This window comes from Malaclemys terrapin, chromosome 11, assembly GCF_027887155.1.
Source record: "Malaclemys terrapin pileata isolate rMalTer1 chromosome 11, rMalTer1.hap1, whole genome shotgun sequence".
Classification (NCBI taxonomy): Eukaryota; Metazoa; Chordata; order Testudines; family Emydidae; genus Malaclemys; species Malaclemys terrapin.
Window position 1 is genome coordinate 20265850 of NC_071515.1, and position 24654 is coordinate 20290503.

The following is a 24654-nucleotide window of genomic DNA, read 5'->3' on the forward strand; positions in this document are numbered from 1 at the left end:
GATGGCTACCACCACCAAGTACAGTTGGTTTCTCATGGGTGTATAGGAGCCCCATAGAGGTAAAATGTACTCCTTGAGGTAAGAAGGTTTCTTTTTTTGTAGCATAGTGGCTGGAGAAAGAAAGAAAAGCCTGCCTTATAGTGTGCATCTTACAGTTGATTTGTTCTTCTCTATCCCCAGAAGGATTGTTATAAGGTTTCAGTTACATGTTTTTTAATATTAGATACCTTTCTGCATTAACCCTTTACTAGCTATCCCCTGCCCATTGGTCTCTCTCATCCCCAGTGGTGGACTGCACCCTCATAAAAACATAGGCTGGACTCAAATAATGTCAGCTAGAAAACTCTATTTTTTCCCCTTCCTAGCTATCCAAATAAGTATCTTCATGATATCTTTTTTTGGCATTACTTCAGCATGCTGCTAATGAGGAAAGAGCAAACAGGGTAAACGCTCCCAAAGTCAACATTCTGCCCTGGACTTCAGCCCATGTCTCTGTCCACCAGAAGCAGATGAACTGCTCAAGTAAAAAAACAAATTTCCTCTCTGCAGCCAATTTTCACGTGTCTGGGGAAGGCTGAGAAGACCAAGAACAGTTCAGCTGATTTTCAACAATCTACCTTATCACTTTCATGAGCAAAAATTCAGCTCTGAGCCTGACCACTGGTGCTGGAGATTAATGTAGCCCAAAGATTGTCATGGACAGCAAGCATAGTAGAAGCACTGGTTTATATTGACTCACAACAGGGAGAGCTAATTTAATGGGGCGCTGGCAAGGTTTGTTGGCCTTAAATTTAGACCTCTCGACTTTCTTTTCCTTGGCAAGCTGGGCTGCGTACATTGCCTCATCCCCTGCACTGTCCCTTCCATTTTTGTTAGCCAGCAAATGAATAATATTCACAACAGCCCCATCAGAGAGAGAGCTGGTTCAGTGTGTATTCATTCACCTAGCTGCTGGCTTCGTCAAAGGTGGGTTAGCAAGCTGACAGAATGGGGATTTATCCCAGGTGCAGCTCTTGTAATGAAACGCTCAGATCTCCTTCAGAATGGGGATTGTTATCAATAGCGGAGCTGCATTTTCAGTTTATGCATCAAACCTGCTGTTTGAAAGCATCCTAGGCTCCTGTCATATTCCAGGCATCCCCTGCCTTATACGTGAGTAGGCTAGTGTATGTCTAATTAGATACAAAAATCACATAAAAAGAACTTTATTCGGATTGTAAAGTTAAGGAAGTGCCAGATTTACAGTTGTCCATGCAATCTTCACTCTGCCCCCTTGTGCACTCATCTTGTGCCACCTGAATGAGCAGGTGCCTGTGGAAAAAATAGCATGTGATCATGTAATTAAAGACTGTATCATAATCATATGCATAGGGGGCAGGATGAAGGGTGCCCAGGCAACTGTAAACGTGGCATTTCCTAAATTTCAGTTCTTGACTCTGCAACTGTAAATGGTCTTTAACATATTTTTAATATAATTTCCTAGGGCTTTGCTATTTTAAAGGAACAGGTCAAACAACTTCTATTTGTTCTGCCTATAACATTGAGGTCAATATGGGAACTTCTACAAGCTGTATGGTTGCAAGTTGTTTGTTTGCGTCCTTGTTTTGGTATTATGGTATCATCCTGAGGCCATATTGTGCTAGGAGCCATACAAACATAATGCCAGCCCTGCCCAGAAGCATATGCAATGTTGTCCTTGGTTATGAAATGTGCACGAAAAAGCAGCTTGTGTAAGCGTTCCAATCTGTGAGAATGTATCAGTCTGATCCAAAATAGGGGTTTTTTTAGAAACAAAAGGCCAAGTAGGAAAAAGCCACATAATGATATAATAACTAGAAAAACAGCTGTCTTTGAAAACTCTCAGCCACTTCAATGGTCAAATAAAACAAATAAGATTAACTTGATTTCTCCCCCCTCCCCCAGTACTGAGTTATTATTTGTAGGCTTATGAACCCTGGAAGGAGAGCTATGTTTCATCTTTAATTTTAAAAAATGTACAAAGAACTAGTGCCCTGAGCTTGGAATGCATGTAAAAACATGAATGACACCATTAGGCTTTTTTATCCCTCTGATAATGGGTTTACATGAAATTGGCAGCCTCCTAGTACCTCATCAGTTGAATTGGCCACATCAGACTATCCTTGCGCCCTTCAGGCTGGAATAACAACACACTATAATGTGATGCTCTAACACAAAGTTCTTAACAGTGAAAATCAATCCACTTGCATCCAGATAAGCAGTTTTCAATGTTTCCTTCCCTTTGTAACTCTCAGACTCTAAATAAGGCTTGCAAGTTGCTCTTCTGTATTGTTTTCCAAACTCATTTCTGGTCACTGACAGAGAAGAATAATAGCCCAGTATTGTACTTCCTACCATAGTCTGCTTTCTGGTTATAGTGAGTAACTAACAAAATCACACCTCTGTCAGTGATTCATCTTGAATAAACTTTTTCCAGTAGCGCAGCAAAAAACCTTGCAAAAGTGGAAAGATTTCATCTTTAGCTTTGAAGTAGATTTGTGTGTGTTTCCTCATACTTCCCTTTCTTACTGACATTTGTCAATAACAAACTTGCTACTCACAGGCAGGGCAGCTCCAGCTGCAGGGGCCAATCTCTACAGACTTAACAATTCTGCAGTGATTCAAAACCTATAGTGTGACTGAAAGGTGAACAGATGAAAGGCAACAAGGGAAGCCATGCAGAGTGTGCGGCTGCTGGGGATCAGTCGTTTAGGGAGACTCAAAACCAGAAAGGGTGCAGCATAGCAGAGGGATGGGGAGGGAATGTGAATTTTTCAGACCTAAAACAAATGCATCTCAAACTTCTGCAAGGCTTCAGTCTTCAAAGGCTACCTGGAACCTAAAACTGGAGAGAACTATTAGTCACATGGCTATCTTTGCCACAAAACCAATGACATCTGAGTGGCTTATACAGAAAAACATAAAACGGAACTTTCATTATGCTGGAAAAGGTTAGCAAGTTGGGTGGGCAGTTGAACTACAGAGCTTTGCATAGCAATTAATGAAAGTAAAAGAGCCAGTACATTAAATAGATTAGGCAGAGACTAAATGATTTAGCCAATATGTGAAGACAGTGTTGGCAGTCCTAGAAGAAACAACAGAAATTCTGGAGCATCTGTTAATGGTGAAGAATGTCAGGATTCTTGGGATTCAAATGGTTAGCGAAGATCTGGACCTTTTGACTTGGCAATCTAGACAATCTGAAGGTTCAAGGTACCTATGGAGATACCACAAGTCATCTCATCACAATAGTATGATAAAGAGAGAATCTATAGAACAGCAAGAACCAAGAAAGATATTTCACTGATTTCTGAAAGGGTTTCCATAGGTGTGTGGGTTGAGGGAGCAGGCAAGGAGCCTTCCTCCCATTCCCTATGTCCACCTATGGGTAGAAATGACAATTTCAGCCCCTGTGTTCATTTAACATTGAAATCCAAGTTCCAGAGGTGTGTTCTTGGGGGGAGGGGGAAGAAACTACTGAAATTGCAGTCTAGCTCGCTGGCATATGTGATTGAATTTCAACCTCTCTGCAGGGCAGATGACCCTGTTCCCACTGCCCTCTTCCCTGGCCTGTTATCCAGTCCTGGGCAGCACAGCAGGGAGCATTTTCTTTTTGCCTCTTCAGGTGACTTGCTGAATGTAGGACCAGTAGAAGCAATGACTGCCCTGGAATCGGTTAGGAGTACATATAAACCAGGAGATACTAGTCCCCATTCACAGAGCCAGTCTGTGGGCTTAACGTGCCCACTTCTCCAGATACAATAGCCCTTTAGTGCCCCCCACATCACCAGTGGTCGATAAAACTGGTATTTCAACCACACAAAATGCATTCTCAACAGCCTGTAATTTATGGCACCACAATACTTTACTATTATGCTGATGTCCTTTTCAACATAACATCAGGGTTCATGCACTTTCCTTCCTGCTCCTCCCCACACATGTACACTTTTGTTGCATCCTCCTTATTTGTGCCCCTTTTTTGGTCACCCACACGAATTAACGTTTGTTTGGAAATGGGCCCATAGCGTTCCAGTGTGTAAATATTGAGTATGTGTTCACTTGTTTATCAAATACTTACCGAATACATGAACTACAAAGCACTATGCATTAGAATACTACGCTGCTACTGTCTGTATATGTAAACTGAAACCCAATGAAGTGTTAGGGGAGAGAAAACAAATAATATTAACAATTGCATTAAAAAGTAATACTTGTCTATTACTGTCAGGCCTTACAAAGTATTCAAAGTTTAATTTACAGCGTCTATTTAACAGTTTTAAAAGAAGATTATAAAAGTACAATAAAAACTCTGAGGCATGTGGACACAATGAAATATACACGTTTCTCACGTCTGGAAATGCATATGCAGTTTTAAACCAGAAATTTTTGCCCCTGTGTATTATTGCTTTCTGTACATATTTGTCTGCTATACTTGAGCCAGAGTATAAGACATTCTTTTCACAGTATATTCTAATTGCAGCACTCTGTTAAATTACAGGATGAAGTACTTGGCAGTGACTTGTGGCTCAGAAGGCCAGGAAGAAGATGCAGTCAGTGATTATATGATAATATCCATAAAATTACCATGGAGGACTCACTCATGAGTTCTGCTGCAGGGGAGTAAGGAATCCCCTTATTCCGCTGCATAGGCCACCCAAATTGCTAGGCCCATCCATGTAGGTAGGCAGGGAGTGGTCAGGCTGCGAAGGCAGAGGCAAGGTGTGGCTCCACCCCTCCCAAGGTACCAGCCAGTGCACTGGAGCTAGTTCAGAGAGAGAAAGTAGGCTGCGGCAGCAAAAGGAGTGGCACAGCTCACTTCTCCCATGGCACAAGGAAGAAGCAGGGACCAGACTGTGACTCTCAGCATCTCAGCACAGTTCCTGCCTTGCCTTGCTCCTGGGACAATGGAGTTACGTGCCTCCTGCCATGGATACAATCCAGCCCAGGAAGGGAAGAAGGAAAAGACCCATTGGGTCTTCCTATGCACTCCCTTATTAACACAAAATTTAGGAATTTAGCACAAAATTATTCCTTGGGGTATATTCAAGCACTTAACCCTGTATAGTTTTAAATTAGACAGGATGGAATTAAGTCTGATCAGGAATCTTCTGTCAGAATGATTTTCTGACAGGAAATGCAATTTCTGCAAAAAAAAAAATTTTTTTGTAGGAAAATTTCAATTTTGCTGAATTTCTGATTTTTTTCCTTCCCTTTGGAAACCCAAATCAAAATATTTAGATTTGGTTCAACCTAAACTCGAATATTTCTATTTATTAAACAGACCAGAAATGTTTCATTTTGCGTCAGTTCAACATTAAACTGCATTTCCCTGTTTTGCTGCATTGGCTTATGGGACCCAGCGTTTGCCTCCAGCCCCCGACCTCCCCCGCATGGGTTGGACTCCCTGGCCTGACTATATTTCCCATGATGCAACACTGTCTCCTCTCTGACCAAGCTGAGTAGTCTGTCATGTCACATTACTGCTGTTGTATCATGGGAGATGTAGTCCAGCCAGGGTGCCTGGTCCATAGTTGAGAACAAGGGCATCAGACTCCTGAACTGAATTCCAATGAGGCAATGTGGCTTTGTAAGGAAATGCAGTTTAATGCTGAACTGATTTAAAACTATGCATTTCCAGTCAGATCAACAAAATTAAATGAAACATTTTCAGTCAGGAATGTCAAAACATTGCATTTCTATTGAAAATGTTGACTTGGACTGTTTCTCCATTTCTGAATCAAATTTTTTTGGAATTTCTGTTCTGTGAAAAAATTTGATATTTCAATTTTTTTTCCTTCTTATATGGCTGGTGTGTAGCTATAGAGCAACAACTATAATTTTACATTTAGGTGGTTGTCAGGTAATTGGATCAAGAGTGGCGGGGTATATTGCTGTGATGCCTCCTTTGTATTTCTGAATCAGGCATTGAGTTGTTATATATTCCATGGTCTGTTCTGGGTGACCACAGTCGCACACTGGAGAGTTTTTAATGTTCCATTTGTGCATCAAGTATCCGCATCTTCCATGGTTTGTGTGGAGGTGGCTTAGGGTTGCCCATAAGCTTCGTGGAAGTTCGAAGCCAGGGATCTTTTTGTTCTGGTTCAAGATAAAAACAAATGTAGAATTATCAGAATTTTCGCACGGACAGAAATTCTGTCTTTTGCTCAGCTCTAGAAGGATTGGAGGGAACCGATAAAGGAACCTCTTCTCCTAAGCTTGGGAATAGCTTTTGTGTTGAGCTTACCCTACTGCAGTTTTGGAATCATCATTAAAAGAAACATGCCACATGAAAATCACTGAACGAGTTTTATTCTAGCCCTTGTTTTACTCCTCCATGGAACATGCCTAGAGAAAAGTCTATATAAGAACAGAAAGCCCCAGTTAGAGCCTGATCCTTCAAGGTACTGAACATCGCCTGCAAAGTGCTGAGAGTTTTCAGTACCTCTTGACTGCAATGGGAGTTGAGGTCACTCAGCCTCTCCAATGATAGGGTGTTTAGGAGCAAATTTTCAAATGATCTGATCACTCAACACTGTGACCAGATTTTGAAAAAAGCACCAGACTACATGGACAGATTTTCAGGAGAGCTCAGCATGCTGTATGCACACTGGGTTCTCAGCGCAGCTAAAAATCTGGCCCCGACTGTGTGTGCTGAGCACTCAAAAATCTGGCCCACTTTTGAAAATCTGCCCTCAATAAGCTCTAATGAGGATTTTCTCACCTGCTTCTCCTATGACTTTGGCCAAGTCCTGGTGTTTCCTTGTTGTAGGCCAACATAATTCAAAAGGATTCTCTTCGTGATGACTGCAGATCTTTCTTCATCCCCTGTTGTTCCAGACCTGCCTTGCAGATTGATTGCTTTCTCACTGTATGAAATTGTTTCATAGGGGGGTCCTCTCCCCCTACACATATTACACAGTTACCAATTTAAGAACTTAAGAATCGCACATTTAATGTATAGTGGATTTTGCGTGTCCTGGATCTGTCATTACAGCCCATCTGTGGAATAATCTAATAGTCCACATGGCTCACTGCTGACTTTTCCCTACAGCTGAAACCCTCTCCTATTCTTTTAAGCATATGTTTGGAACTTGAAACTGGGTTCTCCTCTTTGAAGTGAGAGGGGACAAATTTTTGCATCAACAGTTTGCTTGGTACCATATTTAATGGTAACCAATTAGGGCTGTATTTCAGAGATTTATAATTCTTCAAGTTAAACATACTTCTAACTAGAAATTAATATTCAATATAAGGCAAAAGTGATTGGGAAAGATCAGTAGTTGCAACAGTGAACAATATACCTTGTATTGGATCCAGTGTTATCTTTCCCCCTTACCCACCATCAAACTTGAACATGAGTCGTAGCTAGTTTTCAGCCATCATAGAAAACAACCTACTTTTACACAGCATCAATTAAAGTTTGACCGGTACTTGCTATGATGTCATCAAATATAACAGATATGACAAACTAATGGCAGGCTGTCTTTTCACGTCCAAGTGCACGTGGCAGAGTAAAAGCACACCAGGGGTATTAGCAGCTTGGTAAGCAGATAGTCATGGTTCCCAAGAGCGGTATTCCGTGTGTATCCGAGTTGGTGCGTAGGGTTGGTAATGCTTGTTCTTTGGGCCAGGAGGATGGCGTGGCGTCATGTTCATGTAGTCACTCGTCAAGATTCTGTTCTTCTTGTTTTTCCACTACAGGGGGAAGTATGAAAACATTTCTGCAATTAGATTTTCCTCCATAGGCTAAATAATTTTTAAAAAGTCTTTGGGCATGGAGTCCAGAGTGTTTCTTAAAGCTGGGCTCATAATGAATAAAGGACTTGATTCGTTTTTCCTCCTTTCCAATTAATAAATTGTCCAAGCAGGTCATGCTATTATCAGACATATTCACCACTTAGAATTATTCCCCAAGGAAAGCACTGAAGCAAGTGTTTAAAGTTAAATAAATTAATCTAAAAACCAGCATGAGTAGTCAGATAAAATGTTCTGTGAAATGTGCCCTCCTCGCCTGTCAGTGGCCCAGCAGCCCACCTGCAGAGAAAGCTATAGTATTAGAGAGTTCTCCTGGTAGTGAATGCTGTAAACTAAGATTGTGTTCTAACTTCTCTTCTAACCACCTTCTTAGCTGGAGGAATGACTCAGCAGAAGTAAAGCAAGTGCAGTCAGCAAGGGGTTTTCCTAGCTTCTAACTAGAATTTTTTTTAAAAAAATAGCTAATGTCAACAAAATAAGAGTGGCAGAAAACGCCTCCTGCCTGTATGTAACTGTGCAGACCTGTCCTCCCTCTCCCAAACAATCTGCAGTCTGCTGGTTGAGGGGTGAAGGAAGCAGAGATGAGGTTATTCGCATCTATCTGGCCCTGAGCACTGTACCTCACACTCATTAATGGACTTTTGCCTCACAGTAATCCTGTGCAGTAGGAAAGCACTATCCCCATTTTGCAGATAGCAAACTGAGGCACAGGGTAGATTACGTGACTTGCCTGAAGTCAGAGAGGAAGTCTGTGGCTGAGCAAGCAACTGAACCCATGGCTTCTGCAGTCTAGCTCCGTGTCCTATCCTCTAGACCATTATTCCTACCTAAATTAATCTCTTGTGAATTAGTGACTGTGCAGTGGCCTCCCCTCTGTCACAATTCTATGGTTGTAATTTGCTAAAAACATCTTTTTGCTGAAATTTCTTGCATTTGAAATATTTTCAGCAGCTTGAGCAAAGTCTGTATTTTTTACTTTAGTAAGGACAAAAGTATAATTTTTCCAAAACACTTGTGAATCTTCTTGTGTGTGCATGCATGTGCCCACACACGCAAACACAATTCAGTCTGCTCAGGTTTCCAAATGGCTAGTCCTCGCTGAAGGCCAGTCTACAGAACAATTTGCCTGAAAAGTATGTAAAGTGTGTAGGTATGCCTATTTATATATACATATATGAGAGAGGCCTTAAATCTGGAGTTATAAGCATGTCAGCTGGCAGTAAATGTCAGTTCTATGGAATAACATACATGAAGGTTAGTTACATATTTTATGCTGGTATTTCACCGTGGAGTTCCACAGTTGTGTCCTTTGGACTCTGCAGTAATTGAAGTGCACAGGGAAGGCAGTAGGAAGATTGGAGTTTGAGTTCTAATCTTTTTTTTTTTTTTTAAACCCACTCTTAATGTTAGGAGATTATTTTCACCTCTTTGAAGTGAAGAAATGTTAAATTTCAAATAGTGACAGGCCCAGATGGAATATTTTGGATTACTGCTTTACTGCTACATAATATTTTAGAATACAGAGAGTGCAATTCTACCCTCAGATATGCATGTGTTAATCTGATTGGTCTGGATGAGAGTTGTATAGATATCCCTGGAGGTGCAAAATTGTGTTAGCTATGTGCCACAGCGGGGAGTTAAGGTTACTATAACAACTTTAATATTTTCTGACTTTAAAATGGTGACCAAGTTTCATTCAAATTTGCAAAAGCAAATTATATTACTTATAAACTATGCAGCGTGTATATAAATGATTAGATACATACGTGTGTGCTTGTACATGTATGTAGTCTATAACATAGATATATACATCTGTGTGTGGATAGACAAATGTACAATTTTAAAATCACCTAGCTAAGTCCGAGTTATTTTTGGCTTATAGAAATATTTAACTAGCATGAATAAATGCCTCACTGTACAAAGTTGAAGGTGTAGGACTGATGGTTTTGGAGAGCAAAGAACTTTTTCTTAACAGAGGTCAAAAACTGTGTAAGAACAAAGTTTCAGCTAGGCCAAACCCTAATTCATTCTATCATTGTGGACAGCTTTTTTGTACCCATAATCTTTATTAGCCAGCTCTATTTACATCCAACAGCATTGTAAGTATGTCAGCACTCTGAATACATGTTATTCAGAGGATACCAGCAGCAGGTAAAAATGGATGAAGCCAGCACAACACAGAATCAGAATGCTACACTGCCATTCTCCGTAGGAGTGCATGTCATCTTAGTAAGAATCTGTATCTGAGACGTAAGAGCGAGAAAATCCAAACAATAGAGAGAAAATTATTCAGACTCGAAATTATGGATCTGAAATGATAGTATTTCATCAAGGCATAGATGCTGCATAGCAATTTCACCTATTAGTTGTACCATTTAAGTTTCCTATGACAAAATCAGAGTAAATCTCTTCAATCGGGGTGGGGGAGAAGAGAGCATTCGCTGGTTTTAAATTTGTTAATGGCAATGCCTGATCCAGCTTGCATATCATTGCAATGAACTTTGTGCCTCTGTGTGACAATGATGATGCAATTTAGAGACCTTGACTGGCAATGGGACTGGGTTTCTGTACTCAAATGTAGGGCTTAATCTAAAGGAGAGGTCAGGGAATTGCAGCCAGATTATCTTGTAATTAGTTGAAAATATATATTTAAAAAGAGAGAGAGACTGGAAGGAGGAGAGTTCCCCTATATATCCACTATTCAAGCCTGCACATGAGTTAAATATTCTAGCTGTACTCTGTACAATATGGGGATCATACCCCCACACACACATCCATGCACAGAAGAGGAAGTCTGCTGCCTCCACATCTGCATCTCCTTTCTCCCAGGCCCTGCAGATCTGCGTATCCAATCAGGCAGAAGAGGATGGAGCCAGGGTGTGTCAGGGGTCCCCCTTTTGCTCCATAGATATTTGTAAAGAAAAGATTCTGAGACTGCGTTATCTTTCCTATGCTGCCCACTCCATGGTGGAGATTCCTCCTGTTTTAGAACAACTTACAGCAAGGGTAGTGGCCAGAGGGAGTCCAGTGGAGTCAGACTACCAGGGAAGGTGGGGAAGAGGGAGAGTTGCTGCGGAGGCAAAATGAAGCCCTATGGAAGGGCTTGGCTAACTGCTGAGCCAGAGGACCTGTGCATATTGTAGGTGAGCTCCATGGTCTGTCGCATCCTTCTAGAGAATAATCTAGGAAGTAGTTTACAAGGGGCTTCTTGCTGTTTTCCTGCCTCTGACCCCTCTCCTGTTGGTTTTATTATGAGAGGGGACAGTCCAACCCAGTGTTACTAGGGGCGGACAGTAAGAGAGCCTGGAGTTCTGACACAGTCAGATCTCCTACTAAAGCCCCAGTGAGAGTCCTGCCAGGGTTAGGACTCTGGTATGGAGCCTTGACTCCCTACCTGGTTACTGATGTGAGTGCAACAGGCAGTCAGCTTTTGTTTCCTGTGAATGGATGAGCATCAGCAACCAGAGTGAAGAACCATTGCTGTTCTTAAACTGGAGATGGCAATAACTATGGAAGGTGACTGTATAAGCCGGGCAAAAGCTGGTGGGTGGAAGGGTGGGGGTGTACCTGAGTCACATAAAGCAAGGAAAAAAACTCATTTCTTACCCAGCAGATAACAAACACCACAGTTATTAGCACACTGTAGAAAGCCAGAAATCCAAGAGTCACCATCAGAGCCCAAAAGGGTGATTGAAATGGTGGTGGTTGGCGGACCATCTCTTAAAGAAATAGAATAGAAAAAACGTCAGATAACATAAAAGCCATAACTTTAATTTCCATTTATTGACTCCTTGCTCCAACACTCTTCTGTAAATTCTATGGCCATCAGAGGAAAATGTCGTACCTTTCACATGAATGACAGTCCCATTGCTCTTGTCGTTGGAGATGTAAGGAGGTGGAAACATGACCTCAATTTTGCAGAAGTAAATATCTGTTTGGTCAGTATTCAGCTTCCAAAGACTGAAATTCACTTCCTTTTTATGGCTATCAACTGCAACAAGGCAATTGAAATCTTTATTTGAATGATTGTTATGGAAGGAACCATTCCAGGAAACAGAGCAGACTTCAACTGCTCTGTCTGCTCCTTTATTCAGTGATGCTCTGAATTCATTCCCAGTTCCATTATAGGCATATTTGCAAGCCAAGGTAGCATTTTCATCAGATGCCGTGATTCGAGGTGGCTGTTCCACTAAAATCTTGTTTTCTGGGAGGGAGGATGGAAAAAAACACTTATTTATAAAATACGTTATATGATTTTTTAAAAAATCACGTCCTGCTGATGCAATTGCTCAAAATACCGGTACCCACAGAGACTGTGTATCTACCAGTGTGATCAAGGGTGTGTTCATTCTAAATTGGATTGCAAATGTGACATTTAATACTGAAACTCTAACTTCTGTTCCAGTTGTAGACACACCAGTGTATTCATTCCTTCGCATCGAGTGTCCTAGTGACCCCACTAAGTTGAAATATGTATTTAATATCTAGCTTACCAATCAACAAAAAAAGAGGACCACCGTTATACATATGCCTTCTGTTCCAAGAACAACCTTATTAAAAGGCAAATAGCTTGATGGTGTAACTGACCCAGTTGGGCCATCACTGGAATTTGACCCTAATGCCTTTAGCATGGCATGAGCCTCTACAACTTGAGCTAAAAGAAATTCCTCTAACTAGCTGCTGTCGTAACTTCTTAACCTCTTATGTGGACCAGCCATAAGATAGTGACAAATATTTAAATCTATCGCATTTGTCATACTAATGGCCCGAAGATACACTTCCTACAAAGGCAGAATCCTACTTGATCTGATTAGCCTGATACATAAGAACGATGTGTTTTCTGTCCCCCAGGTCACTGGGGTCTCTCTGTACTACCAGGTGCCAAAAGAAGTTGAATCGCTGAAATGAACTGCATAGAAGGCTGCTTATTTAAGGGGAGTAGTCTTTCCCAAGTGAGACCTTACACTCCTTTGGAGAGCAGAGAAAAGAAGTGAGAGGGGGAACGACTCTCCCCAACAGCAAAACCTTCACAACAGTGCAGGTGTGTGAACACACAAGTCTTTGTGCAGATCTTTTACACGAGGCCTTTGTGGGCTCTATCTGGCTGAGTGATGGGCACAGTCATAGGGGATGCTGAGGGGGAAACTGTTTCTGCCTCAGTTTATGTCCCCCTCCAATTTTCTGCTTCAAAACCTGCTATCCTTCTCCTCAACCTCTAAAAAGGGCTATGGAATAAATGGGGTGGGGCAAAGGTCCTAGCTAAGCTAGTGGGAGTCTAGAAGACCTTATCCCCACTCCTCAGATGACTGACTGGAAGAACAGAAGTGGGTGGAGCACCAGTGGCTTAGCAGAAGAAGGGGTTCAGAAACTGCTCTCAGGAACTCTCTGCTCAATGGCCTAACAGCAATTGGAAAGGATATGGGGAGCAGCCGGAGATGGGGAGGAAGCATTGGGGGAGATATACTGGCACTAGAAAAGGTTCAGAAAAGGGCAACTAAAATGATTAAGGGTTTGGAACGGGTCCCATATGAGGAGAGATTAAAGAGGCTAGGACTCTTCAGCTTGGAAAAGAGGAGACTAAGGGGGGATATGATAGAGGTATATAAAATCATGAGTGATGTGGAGAAAGTGGATAAGGAAAAGTTATTTACTTATTCCCATAATACAAGAACTAGGGGTCATCAAATGAAATTAATAGGCAGCAGGTTTAAAACAAATAAAAGGAAGTTCTTCTTCACGCAGCACACAGTCAACTTGTGGAACTCCTTACCTGAGGAGGTTGTGAAGGCTAGGACTATAACAGAGTTTAAAAGAGAACTGGATAAATTCATGGAGGTTAAGTCCATTAATGGCTATTAGCCAGGACGGGTAAGGAATGGTGTCCCTAGCCTCTGTCTGTCAGAGGGTGCAGATGGATGGCAGGAGAGAGATCACTTGATCATTGCCTGTTAGGTTCACTCCCTCTGGGGCACCTGGCATTGGCCACTGTCGGTAGACAGAATACTGGGCTAGATGGACCTTTGGTCTGACCCGGTACGGCCTTTCTTATGTTCTTATGAGGGGTAGAGTAAACATGGGGGACTTGGACGGAGGGAAACACATGCAGAGGAATCTAGGAAAGGAAAGGGCATGTTGGCCAGTAACTGATCTGGGAGGGCAACAGGGACAACCCACCAACTGGAGTCTTGTATATATGTAAGATGGAGGCATCCCTACAGCCAGCATTAGTTCTTTGATTGCCAGCTTAACTCACTACTGCAGAAGCTAGCCACTCTCCAACTGTTTGCTAGCCTCTGGTTCTTTGTGTTCTCTGAGGAAGAAGAAAGAGAGCAGGCATTGCATAGTGGCTTTGCAGTGCCCTTTCTCTAGCAAGAGAAGAATGCAAGGGAGAAGAAGATTCCAGTCATTTCTCCTGGGGCCCCTTGCTGCAGCTTGACTAGCACCGTGCGTACTCGTGCGGGGGAGACAAACTTGTACATATTGCTGCAAACTTTGCCTACTTTCCTGTGTCTGCAAAACCCAGGAGGCCCTGCCCCAAGGAGAGCGAGAAACTAACTCAGAGTAGGGAGTCCCCGTAGGCTGGCAGAAACTGGTCCAGATTTTGGATTCCGTCCCATTGTCCCAAGACAGCTGAGAGCACTATTTGGCTGTCTAAGGCCTTGTCTCCACCAGGGGAAAAAAATGTTTGGTTCATTTGCCTGCTTTTGAAATGTGTTAGCTAATCCATTTTAATTAAGTGCTGTTTGAAAATGTTTTAGCATTGACTGTAACCTGGGTTTAACACCTTTTCCAAACATGGTAGCCGGATGTGGATCAACCTAGCAAGAAAATCAATACATGACCTGGGCTGGAGTGTGCAAGACACTAGCAGAATTGTTTTATATTTATCACATTTGGGGCCCACGAGTCCTACCGGGAGTGAGTGTTGCCTAGTTTTTAGATAACTGGAGAACGAGGAGTTGTGGGTAACATGTTCTTATTGGGAGTAGAATTGCAGTAGTGCCTAGAGGCTAGGGTCTCGTCTTGCTCCGTGCTGTACGCATGCATAACAAAGAGCTTCTCCCTGCCCCAGCGAGCTCCCCATCTAAGTGTCCTTGATCAGAAACTTCCAAAAACATTAGCCGATTAGAGAAACGCCTGCAACGCTGTCAGAAACACTTATGAAGAAAAAACAGATCCTTTTGGCCAGCCCTGCTTAGGGGCAAAAGGAACCCTCTGAAGTGTCATCACTGTGGCAAGCCCCTCAAGGCATTGTTTAGATTCTTCTAGGGAGCCCAATAACCTTCCACGGTGCTTTGCTGCCATAGGCTGGTTTCTAATCTCAGATGTGCGGTATGTAGCACCAAGTATCTTAAACTCCCCTATTCAACTGCAGTATCGGATCATTTTTGCACCCGCAGCCATGTGTTGCTGACAATATGAGATTAAAATCTATTGGCCTTTCTACCCAAAATTATTTCCTGCTTTCTTGGCCATGCCGCCAAATCTGTGAGCCCTCCAATGCTGATTAGATGTTAGCATAGGTTCTTGTTCTTCGGTAGCCAAGCATATGGAATACAAGATGCCTTAATAGCATGAGCAAAGTGTATTTCATGGGTCAGTGGATGAAGACTGTTTACAGATGTTTTGTTCAAGCTGAGAACCAGGCTTAGCATTGTCAGGTGGCTCCACTCTATTAAATCACACCACCATCTAAACAGATTGAGCGGTTTTGTTTTTCATTATGTGGAACAAATTATTCCTCGTGAAAGCTATGTGCATGGATGGGGGCATAATGGAAGCAAGCATTGTGTGACCTCAGCATGCAGCTCTACCAAAGAACCCACGTCCCGGCCTCCAGCAAGGCCTCTTATCCCTCTCTCGTGGTTCTGTCTGTTGGAGAAAATCAGTCATACCAAAATGTATATTCGGTCCACAAGAGAATAAGATTAGCCCATCAAGCTCCTGTGTCACCTGTGACCAGAACAGGATTGGAATAAATCCTCAACAGGAGCTGAATCTGGGCGAGTAAATAGAATTTGAACCTAGGCCTCTAAGAGGCTGGTGTCCTAACACACTGCACAAGCCTAGTTCAAGTTTATCTTGCATTCATGAAAACACTTTTCTTGTAAATGTCACTTGGGCTTTGTTAAAATGGTAAAACATTGAAACATTTAGTAGGTATTTCCATTTGTGAATTGTTTCCCATAAGTAGGGCGATGAGTGCTATTTCCAAAGGCTATGTTCCGTTGTAAGTTCTACATAATAATAAACATCTATGACTGCACCTGGCCTGACCCAGCCCAGAAAACAATAGTTATGCAAAATCACTATCTACAATTTCATAAAAGTCTTGAAGTCTGGGGTGGAACCATTCTCTGTAGCAAATTAAGCACATGCATAAGCGTTTGCAGGATCGGGCCTTCGGTTTTATAAGCAACTGTTGCACTGTGTAAGATCCCTTGTCATAAAACATTTCACACCACATTCTTCATATTACATTTATATTATAATAGAATTTAGGACTTTTCATCACGAAAAAATGTTAACAATACTTATTAACTGTAAAACACTGACATTCTGATCTCATACACCTTACGCAAGTAAAACTCCATTGAAGTCATTGTGACCCAGGAAGAGAACCAGAGAAAACATAAAAGTAAGGAAGAATAATTGTTTTTCCAAAATTTTCCATGCATAGCCAGCAAGTGATTAAAAACATCCTACGCTTGATTGGTAGACCAGAGAAGCAAATAATTTTATTCCCTCTTTTCCCCCATACAATACAGATATTGAAAATAATAGTTGTTTTGCCTTTGTTAGGAATATGGGATGAGGTTTTGAACAGCTAATCTGTTGTTCTGCATAAACATAATAGAGAAAAAGCCCATTTGAAAGCCTTGGGAAGCCGAAGAAGTGGGCAGTAGCCCACGAAAGCTTATGCTCTAATAAATTTGTTAGTCTCTAAGGTGCCACAAGTACTCCTGTTCTTTTTGGGAAGGGAGGAAACTGAAGAGGGCTAAAAAACCTATAAACAGAAACATACACAGATATGGTACCAAAAAAAGCAATTCTGACTTAAGGCTACCAATTTGTGCTGTTCAGCTACTTCCAGTCTTATGCTTAGACAGGTCTTTTCTCTGTTACCCTTTTTTTTAATTGGCTAATTCAACCAGCTGTCTGTGATATGCAGCTTCCCCTGAAATGAAACAGCCTACTCTGATCCCCTTCTCCTGATCATGAGCCACTCGTGCCCTTGCTAATCTCACCTTCCTTACATTTAGTACTGTATGGAGAAAGGTAATAAATGCCGGAGATACTCTACTGCTTTAGTTAAACGCAATTTCTTAATTTGCAGGGCCCAGGTGTCTGTTTAACTTGTTCGAAGAAGAGGAAATGTATTGATGTCATCCTAGTGTCTGGTAAACCACTGCTCACCGTGCATACACACCAGAGATCATTCTATGTACTAGTAACCTGGGTGGGTTCCAGGTCAGTTTTTAACCCATAAAAACCATGAGCCAGCAGATTTCCTGTAGTACAAGGGTGGGGAGAACCCACCTGTATTGGTTATGAAACACACACTGCAGACAGAATAATCTAGCTGCCTCTTAGATTACAGTAAAATAATTACTCAGCCAGAAAGACAAGTAAGAAAAAAGTACCTTTTTCTCAACACTAATGCAAAGATTGTGGTTCAGGTCAACATACAGCGTTCTCTGAGATAGTGTTATAATATGATAATAATGGGGCAGTCTTGTTGGCCTTAGTCAGGCAATGTTCTCATTGACTTTAACGGCCATTTGGATTATATAAGGACTGCAGCATTTGGCTCAACAATAATAATGTCCCTTTATTAAGCATCTCTGATCTGAGGATCTAAATGTAAAGACAAGGTGGATAAGAACCCTATGGCAAATGCTCATTTAAGCTCTCATCCTGCAAGTTCATATACATGTGCTTAACTTTACACATTTGAGTAGTCCCACTGAAACCAATGGGACTGCTCAAGTGTTTAAAGTTAAGCAAGCATGCAAGTGTCTGTAGGATCCGGACCACCGGCAGTGTGTCGGAGTATCATTAATATATACTGCAGTTCAAAGGGTTTGCTTAAAGCTGCTGGCACCTCATTGATTATTTCCCCCTCTCCTCCTCCCTTCCCTCCCCCCCCTACTCCTGCTGCTTATCCCCACTCCTAGAATAATAATCATCTGTTTGTGACAACCCCATTGCCTGCTGTGGAAATAATTATGATGTTACAAACAGAGAATTATAACTTCAGGAGAGGAATAAGGAGCAGAAGCTGATGGATTCTGAAGCAATATCGATCTTGATTTCATGCAAATTACAATATCCTTAACCAGGGAAAAGAATTGCAGAAAAATGTAAGAACTGTTTCTAACTCCTTTTTTCTAATTCTTCTGTCAGGCAACGGCAGCAAAGTAAGAATGGTCTACATGTGACTAGTTCTGTTAGGGGGACAGGTTTCTGTTCATCTCTTTTCCTGTAAATATACAAATGCTGACATTTAGAGAAGAGCTGACAACATGAATTCACAGGCCAACGATTTCAGCAGTACTTTGACTTGAGATTATCCTAGCAAAAACCATCATCCCCTGCCTTGCTTTGCATTCTAATGTGTCCCCTTGAAAGATGTGGCAATTATGAAGCTACTAAAACTGCATAGGAGAGGTGATAACAAGACATAGAGTAAGCTAAGAAAGAACAACTGAAGATTTAAAATATCCAGTAACATTTTAAGCTTCCAAATAGACATGTTTTTGTTTTCAGAGGGAAATTGATTATTCAGTAGGTAGCAATAGATTATTTTTTTTAAAAAACAACCATCAACAACCCATTGATTGTCCTAAAAAAAAAACCCTCTATTTTCATCCATTTTACATATTTGTTAATTCTCACTAAGTATACTTAGGGCTAAGTCCTGCAGCCCTTTATACAGGGTGAACTTTCAATAGAATATAGGGCTGCACATTGGAAACTCTGGAGGTTACAGAAATATATACACTGAGAGAAGTGGAGTCATCAAAACAGTTTAGATCTAAAATAAAGAGACCCCACCAAGGTAGCAGTGGTATGTTCAAAACTATGATCTAGTATGATAGTAGTATGATATATGCCAGGGAACAAATCCTGACTCCAAAACATATCTAAAGAGAAGTCAAATAAAAAAGCGCTTAGGCTCCAATTTGGAGAAGATTGTGATTAAAAAAACAAAACAAAACAAAAATCCATTTTATCAGCCTTCAGTAACTAGTCACCTACATCGAAATACATTCTCCTGCATCTTAATGATTGTCCAGAAAAGTAAATAGAAAGGATCAAAATGGTTTACCTGTTAGTTCAGCAGCTTGAATGAAGCTGAGAGCAGCGAGTATCCAGAATATCATGATGATAATGGTGGGCTGCAAATGTAGATGCCACCCCCACAAAGAAATCTGAAGACTGAACCACAAGCCAACCTGGTGGGGCTAGACTGTTCAGTCAGTCACACATTCTCTCTCTCCTCTCCTTTCCCCCTCAGGAGCACTTGATCTACATACTGACTGAAACCACTGTGATGGCAACATTTCAAACCGGAAGTTAAGTTGTTTGATGACTTCAGCTTTTTATCTTTAGGAAGTCTTGTCTCTGTTGCTTAAAAGAAAAGTTTGTCCTTGGTAAAACTCTATTATGCTAAAGGAAATGAAAGCCCACTTTCCAACATTCAATAGCATGCCCCTTTTGGCTAGCCAGTGTTTGGATGGGCACTTGTAGATCTGATTCTGTTATGAGCAGAACTGGATGAAATAAGTCAGGTATATACACTTTGATGCAATCCTGTTTATTTATAAAGACTGTACCCAAAGTCCCGTCTCCCTGAACATAGTCGATTAAAACAAACAGCAGGTCATTCCCTTGCTTACTATTTCCAAGTCTGTCCCTCCAGTCAGTTGTGTGCCAAGAAGCTCTGTCTCTCTGCCCCCTTCAAGGCCACAGTAACAACTTGCTGGATTCCTGCCTCTAATGCACACAGCTTGCCAACAATGCCCTCACATCTGGGTTTGCAACCAGTTTAAAAGGAACCCTCTTACAGCTGAGCCTGGCTCAGGCTTTGCTAGATGACCCTGTGCCTATGGTAGTAGCCTACTATTGTTTCCAGCTATCATGCCATAAAGGAGTATTTAACTGCTCCTTCCATTTAATCTGAAGTAAGGGTCTGTGATTGTCTAATAGATCAAAGACCTGCTTGGTGGCAGCCCTTAATACCCTCCAGCATAATAGTAGCATGGTCAGGCTGCTTGAGATCTTTAATATTAAACTATTTCCTGCACAGAAAAAGAACAAATCACAGAGCCAAAATCTACTATGGCTGAATGCGTATGGCTCTCATTGACATCTATAGGAGGTGAACATCTGTATCCATGGGTAAAGTTTGGCCTATGGTGCCTTGACTTCCCTCTCAAAAACGCCATCAGAATGGACTCCAAGCTACAATATGTCACTATTTAAAGAGAGAGAGAGATTATATTTTGGCAAAAAGTAATATCGTGCTATGCCTTTTCTCTTAACCAAACTGATTCCTGAGTTCATATTAAACTTTACATTAGTTTAATGTGCTGACCTAGCATGCGTTCTACCATCCTCCATAAAGAATGTCTGAAATTCCTTAGATGTGAATTTTGGAGTGTGGAACTGGGACTGCAGGGGTTAATTCCTCAGTGTGGGCTGACAAAGCCACACTCCCATGGCCATACTGGGCATACTCGAAGTTCAACACCAGTATAAGAGGGAGCAGCCTGGCTCCATCTGGGCCGACCGCTGTAGGGGAAGGAGGTGTGCTGCCGGATCCTGCTGCAAGGCCGCCGGCACTTCACGACACAGAGGCCAGCATGCTGACAGCAACCCTCAAACCCCAGATTTTCTGAAAAATTGGGTTGTGGGTTTTTCACTTTTGATAGCTGCTGGGGATGATAGTTCAACTGCGCTGCTTTGATCTATAGGTAGCATGTATAAACCCAAAATAATACTGTTTTGCACTGTATAGAAAGATCTGCACAGCGCAAGCTCATAAAAATTCATCCTCTCCCTCAATGCGGAGAGAGATATGCACAGCTTTTTGCCCCCTTCCCCTCCCCCATATGAAATGCACAAACTGGGATTGGAAATAAACAAGAAATAAGGTTATTAACTGCAAACAGTAAATTAAGTGATTATAAGGGATAGCAAACAGAACAAAGCAGATTACTGAGAAAATAAAACAAAATGCACAGACAAAGCTTAATACACTCAAGAAACAGGTTACAAAATATAATTTCTCACCCTAAATGTTGTTTTAGGCAAGTTGCAGAGTTTCTGTAGCTCAGAGTTCCAGTTATGTCTCTTTACAGACTGGACCCTTGTCTCAGCCTGGACTCAACCACTGCCTTTTCCTTCAGGTGTTTTTAGCAATCTTCCTTGTTGGACCAGGAGGCAATGTAGATGAGTCTTGATCGATTTACTCCCCAGCCTTAAATAGAATTTGCATAAGGTGGGAATCCTTTGTTTCCAGTGGAAAAATACCAGCAGTGTCCAAGGTGGGATTTCGTACCAGGTGACATCATCAGATGACCCTGCAGTGTCAAAGCAACATCCCAGGAAGCTTCTCAGGATGGTGGGAGATTAGTATTTCCAAAGTTCTATTGTCCTTCTTCAATGGCTCATTCAGGCTGATTGCCTACTGTCTGGTGGGCGTTCCCTCAAGTACACACACAGTTGTAATTGTTACATAGTCAATATTCCTAACTTCAGATGCAGAAATGATACATGCATACAAATTGGGTGAACACATTCAGTAAATCATAACCTTTTCAATGATACCTCACATGACCCATCTTGCATAAAACATATCTTAATTATGCCATATTAATATCATAATATTTCTATGAAGAATATGGGGTGTAATGCCACATCAAGTGATGGGTTTTTTAGGTGAGATGACTAAACCAATGCCTGTTGATCATGTGTTACAAGCTAACTGGAATTGTAATTTGAGCTCGGAGTTTCTAACACCATTGAACATCTCTATGAATTCTTGGTCTCCCTAAAAGCCTTGTTAACCAATATTGGTCGGGTCTCGCAAAACTGTGCCATCCTATGACTGGTACAGGCAGATGAGCGTGCACACTTTTTATCAGACCCAAATGCGTCAAAGTACTGTTCACATGATGTTGCCTGGGTATTGGATACTCTCTATACTTGGAGTCAATGCAAACATAGGTGATTTAACCTATAATGGCTCCAACGCTGATGGAATCGACCCCTTTGTCAAAATCAGATTTGGATTATGTTGTTTAACACAACAGTCTGCTTTGATCTTAATCTGCCACAAAGCTCAAGTCTCTCTCTTGTGCACACTGGGTAAAAATGGTGCCATTTAGGCACATCCCTAAGTGCGGGAATGTTGGTGAACCCCTTGGTGAGTGCAGGACGGGGTTGTGCCTTAGAAAGTACAATCCCTTCCCTGATGCACAGTGGGAATGCACAGCTGGCGCCTTCTGCTGTTGGCTGCGGTTCAGCCATGACCTTGCACCTACCTGCCCTCTTTTCTGTGCCCCTCACAACTCTTGGGATGGGGAGAGCATGGGGAACAGACTTTGAACAATCCTGAGTACAGGGACTATAGTTGTCCCTGACCCTTTGTGGAGGGGGGGAGGGGAGGAGAAGGTAATGGGGAGGGGGAGTAAGGCTCCTTGTTCCATTCCCCACCTTCCCCACCTCCCGCAGTAGCACTCAGAAGGGTCAGGGCCAATCTGACGCATAGTGTTGGCTCTAAGTGCACTGTTACCAAATTGTGTTTGAGACAGTTCATACGCAATTTGAGAGACTGCATCCATAGCGTGCAGGCCCATTTTAACTACCCAATGTATTATTTTCTCGGTGCTGACCAGCAATTCCGGTGCTGCCTTTTCCAAGTCCTCGTGTTCTGCAGTGAGGTATTTAGTGCTGCCTAATGGCTTTCTCTTTGATCCCTGCAGCGGAGTCCAGTGTAAAGGACATGCTCTTCAGCAAGCTTGCAGAGTCCTCACTACCAACCCGTCTAGCTTTTAACAGGAGCACAAATCACTGTTCTGTTTCCAAGGACATGCATCTTGCATTGGCTCCCTTTCTTCTCCAAACTGGGACCATGCTGTTCTAATCAGTGGTTTTTAAACTGTTTACTTCTAAACACTTTAGAAACTTCCCTTTGTCACTTCAGCTCTATGGTCCTTCTCCACAGCCAAAGCTGAAGGAGCAGAGAGGTAGGGGTGGGGGTGATGGTTGTATGAGAGCTCAGGTCTCCTAGCTCAGGACAAACCACAGAAAAGCCTGTCAGAAAACATCTAGAAATGGCCCAGAATGACACATCTCTATCTTTCTTTAATTTTCCCAGGTATTCAGACAGTGTTCCCCTTGCTAAGCAATAGCGAAGGCATAGCTGGTAATATTCTGCAATAAAGTTAATTTGGGACATTAACCCATTTTTAACTCAGATTTCCACCTGACTAGGCTGTTAGGACTCTGTCTGGCAAATTCTGTTTGCCGTCACATCAGTGCAAATCTGGAGTCATCTTGCTAGTTTCAGTGGGGCTACTCCACATTTGCACTGCCGGAACTGAGAGCATCATTTGGTCCTGTACTGGGAGAGGTGGATGTTTCCTCTCCTCTGCAGTATGAAGTCCTGGCCCCATTGTAATAAATGGGAATTTTGCTATTGACTTCAGGGGCCCCTGTCTTTTTCTTTGAGTAATTCCATGAGACATAAAATACCACTCCATATGTTCAGCACAAAGCTGAAAATGCTGTTCATTTTCATCAGAAAAGTCCCCCTGCTACATCAATAATGGCTGGGACTGGATTTTTTGGCAACTTTCTGATTTTCCCCTCTTGTGGATGTGGTCCACTGTGATTCCTCTCAGATTAAATCAGGCACCTTTTAAACAATCCCAGAAATTCTAGCCAGAGAACCACTTTATACCCATTGTGTGAAGAAGAATCAGGAAGCACTGATTTGGGGTGTCCTCCAATGTTCAACTTCTATAAAGCCCAGAACATAAACTCTAAAAATGCAGCCTAATCAGTTTAGAATCCAGCATTACAGTAAATGGAGAGGTTCCCCTTGACTTCAGTGGGAGTCGCCCTGCACCCTAGCAGCTCTCAACATGCATTTCTACACGCTCTGTTCTCAGACTAATAAAAACCCAGGGGCTTCCTAGAACATTAGTTGTGACCTTATATTAGCATTAGCTTGTCCTACACAGGTTAATCCAATAGGAAAACAGCAGGTCATCTAGATTCCCATATAACTTATGTGCATAGACTGTGAAATCATTGACTTTTCAGTTACCGAACTAAACTATAATACTGTGCAAAGAATATATTTAATATTGTCTTATGGAATCCTCCTCCACCATATCATGATATGAATCATACGTGTCTGAGCTGTTGTTCATGTGGACCTTATTCCGTTTATTTTGTTTAGTTGGCTAGTGCTCCTCTGATCAAGTAGATGGGCTCATTACACCACCTAAAGAGCTCAAAACAACTTCATTCTTTCTAAGCGACTGTAAAGAGCTATTTGGTGTGAATAGTGCTAGAGGCCACTTGTTAGTACTTTTGTACCTTTAGTACCTTTCTTTTGCCTAAAAATCCTCAGTAGAAGGAGTATGTGAATGTAACCACGCACTCTTTGAGAGAGAGAAAATGCATAATAATACCTCATCTCCCGGGGCGATATAAAGAGTTTGATGAAGGGTCACATTATTCATGAGGCATTGTATGAACTATGCAGGTCATCCCCCCCCCAAGATATTCACTCAATATGCGAGCTTGCTTTTACGGGGCACTTTTCCTCTGTTGGGCTCAGAAGCATTTTAAAAAGAGGAG

The 24654-nt window shown here is 41.9% G+C and overlaps 1 protein-coding gene across 1 annotated transcript; it reads right to left on the minus strand.

The window, feature by feature from the left end:
- Positions 1-4245: 4245 nt before the first annotated feature.
- CD28 (CD28 molecule) lies at positions 4246-19256 on the minus strand. The gene is made up of 4 exons (XM_054044101.1): positions 19106-19256; positions 11618-11977; positions 11380-11492; positions 4246-7713 (listed from the first exon to the last, which is right to left on the minus strand). The coding sequence occupies exons 1-4, from the start codon at positions 19158-19160 to the stop codon at positions 7573-7575; spliced, it is 669 nt and encodes a 222-aa protein (XP_053900076.1). The 5' UTR covers positions 19161-19256; the 3' UTR covers positions 4246-7572.
- Between the last annotated feature and the right edge of the window lie 5398 nt (positions 19257-24654).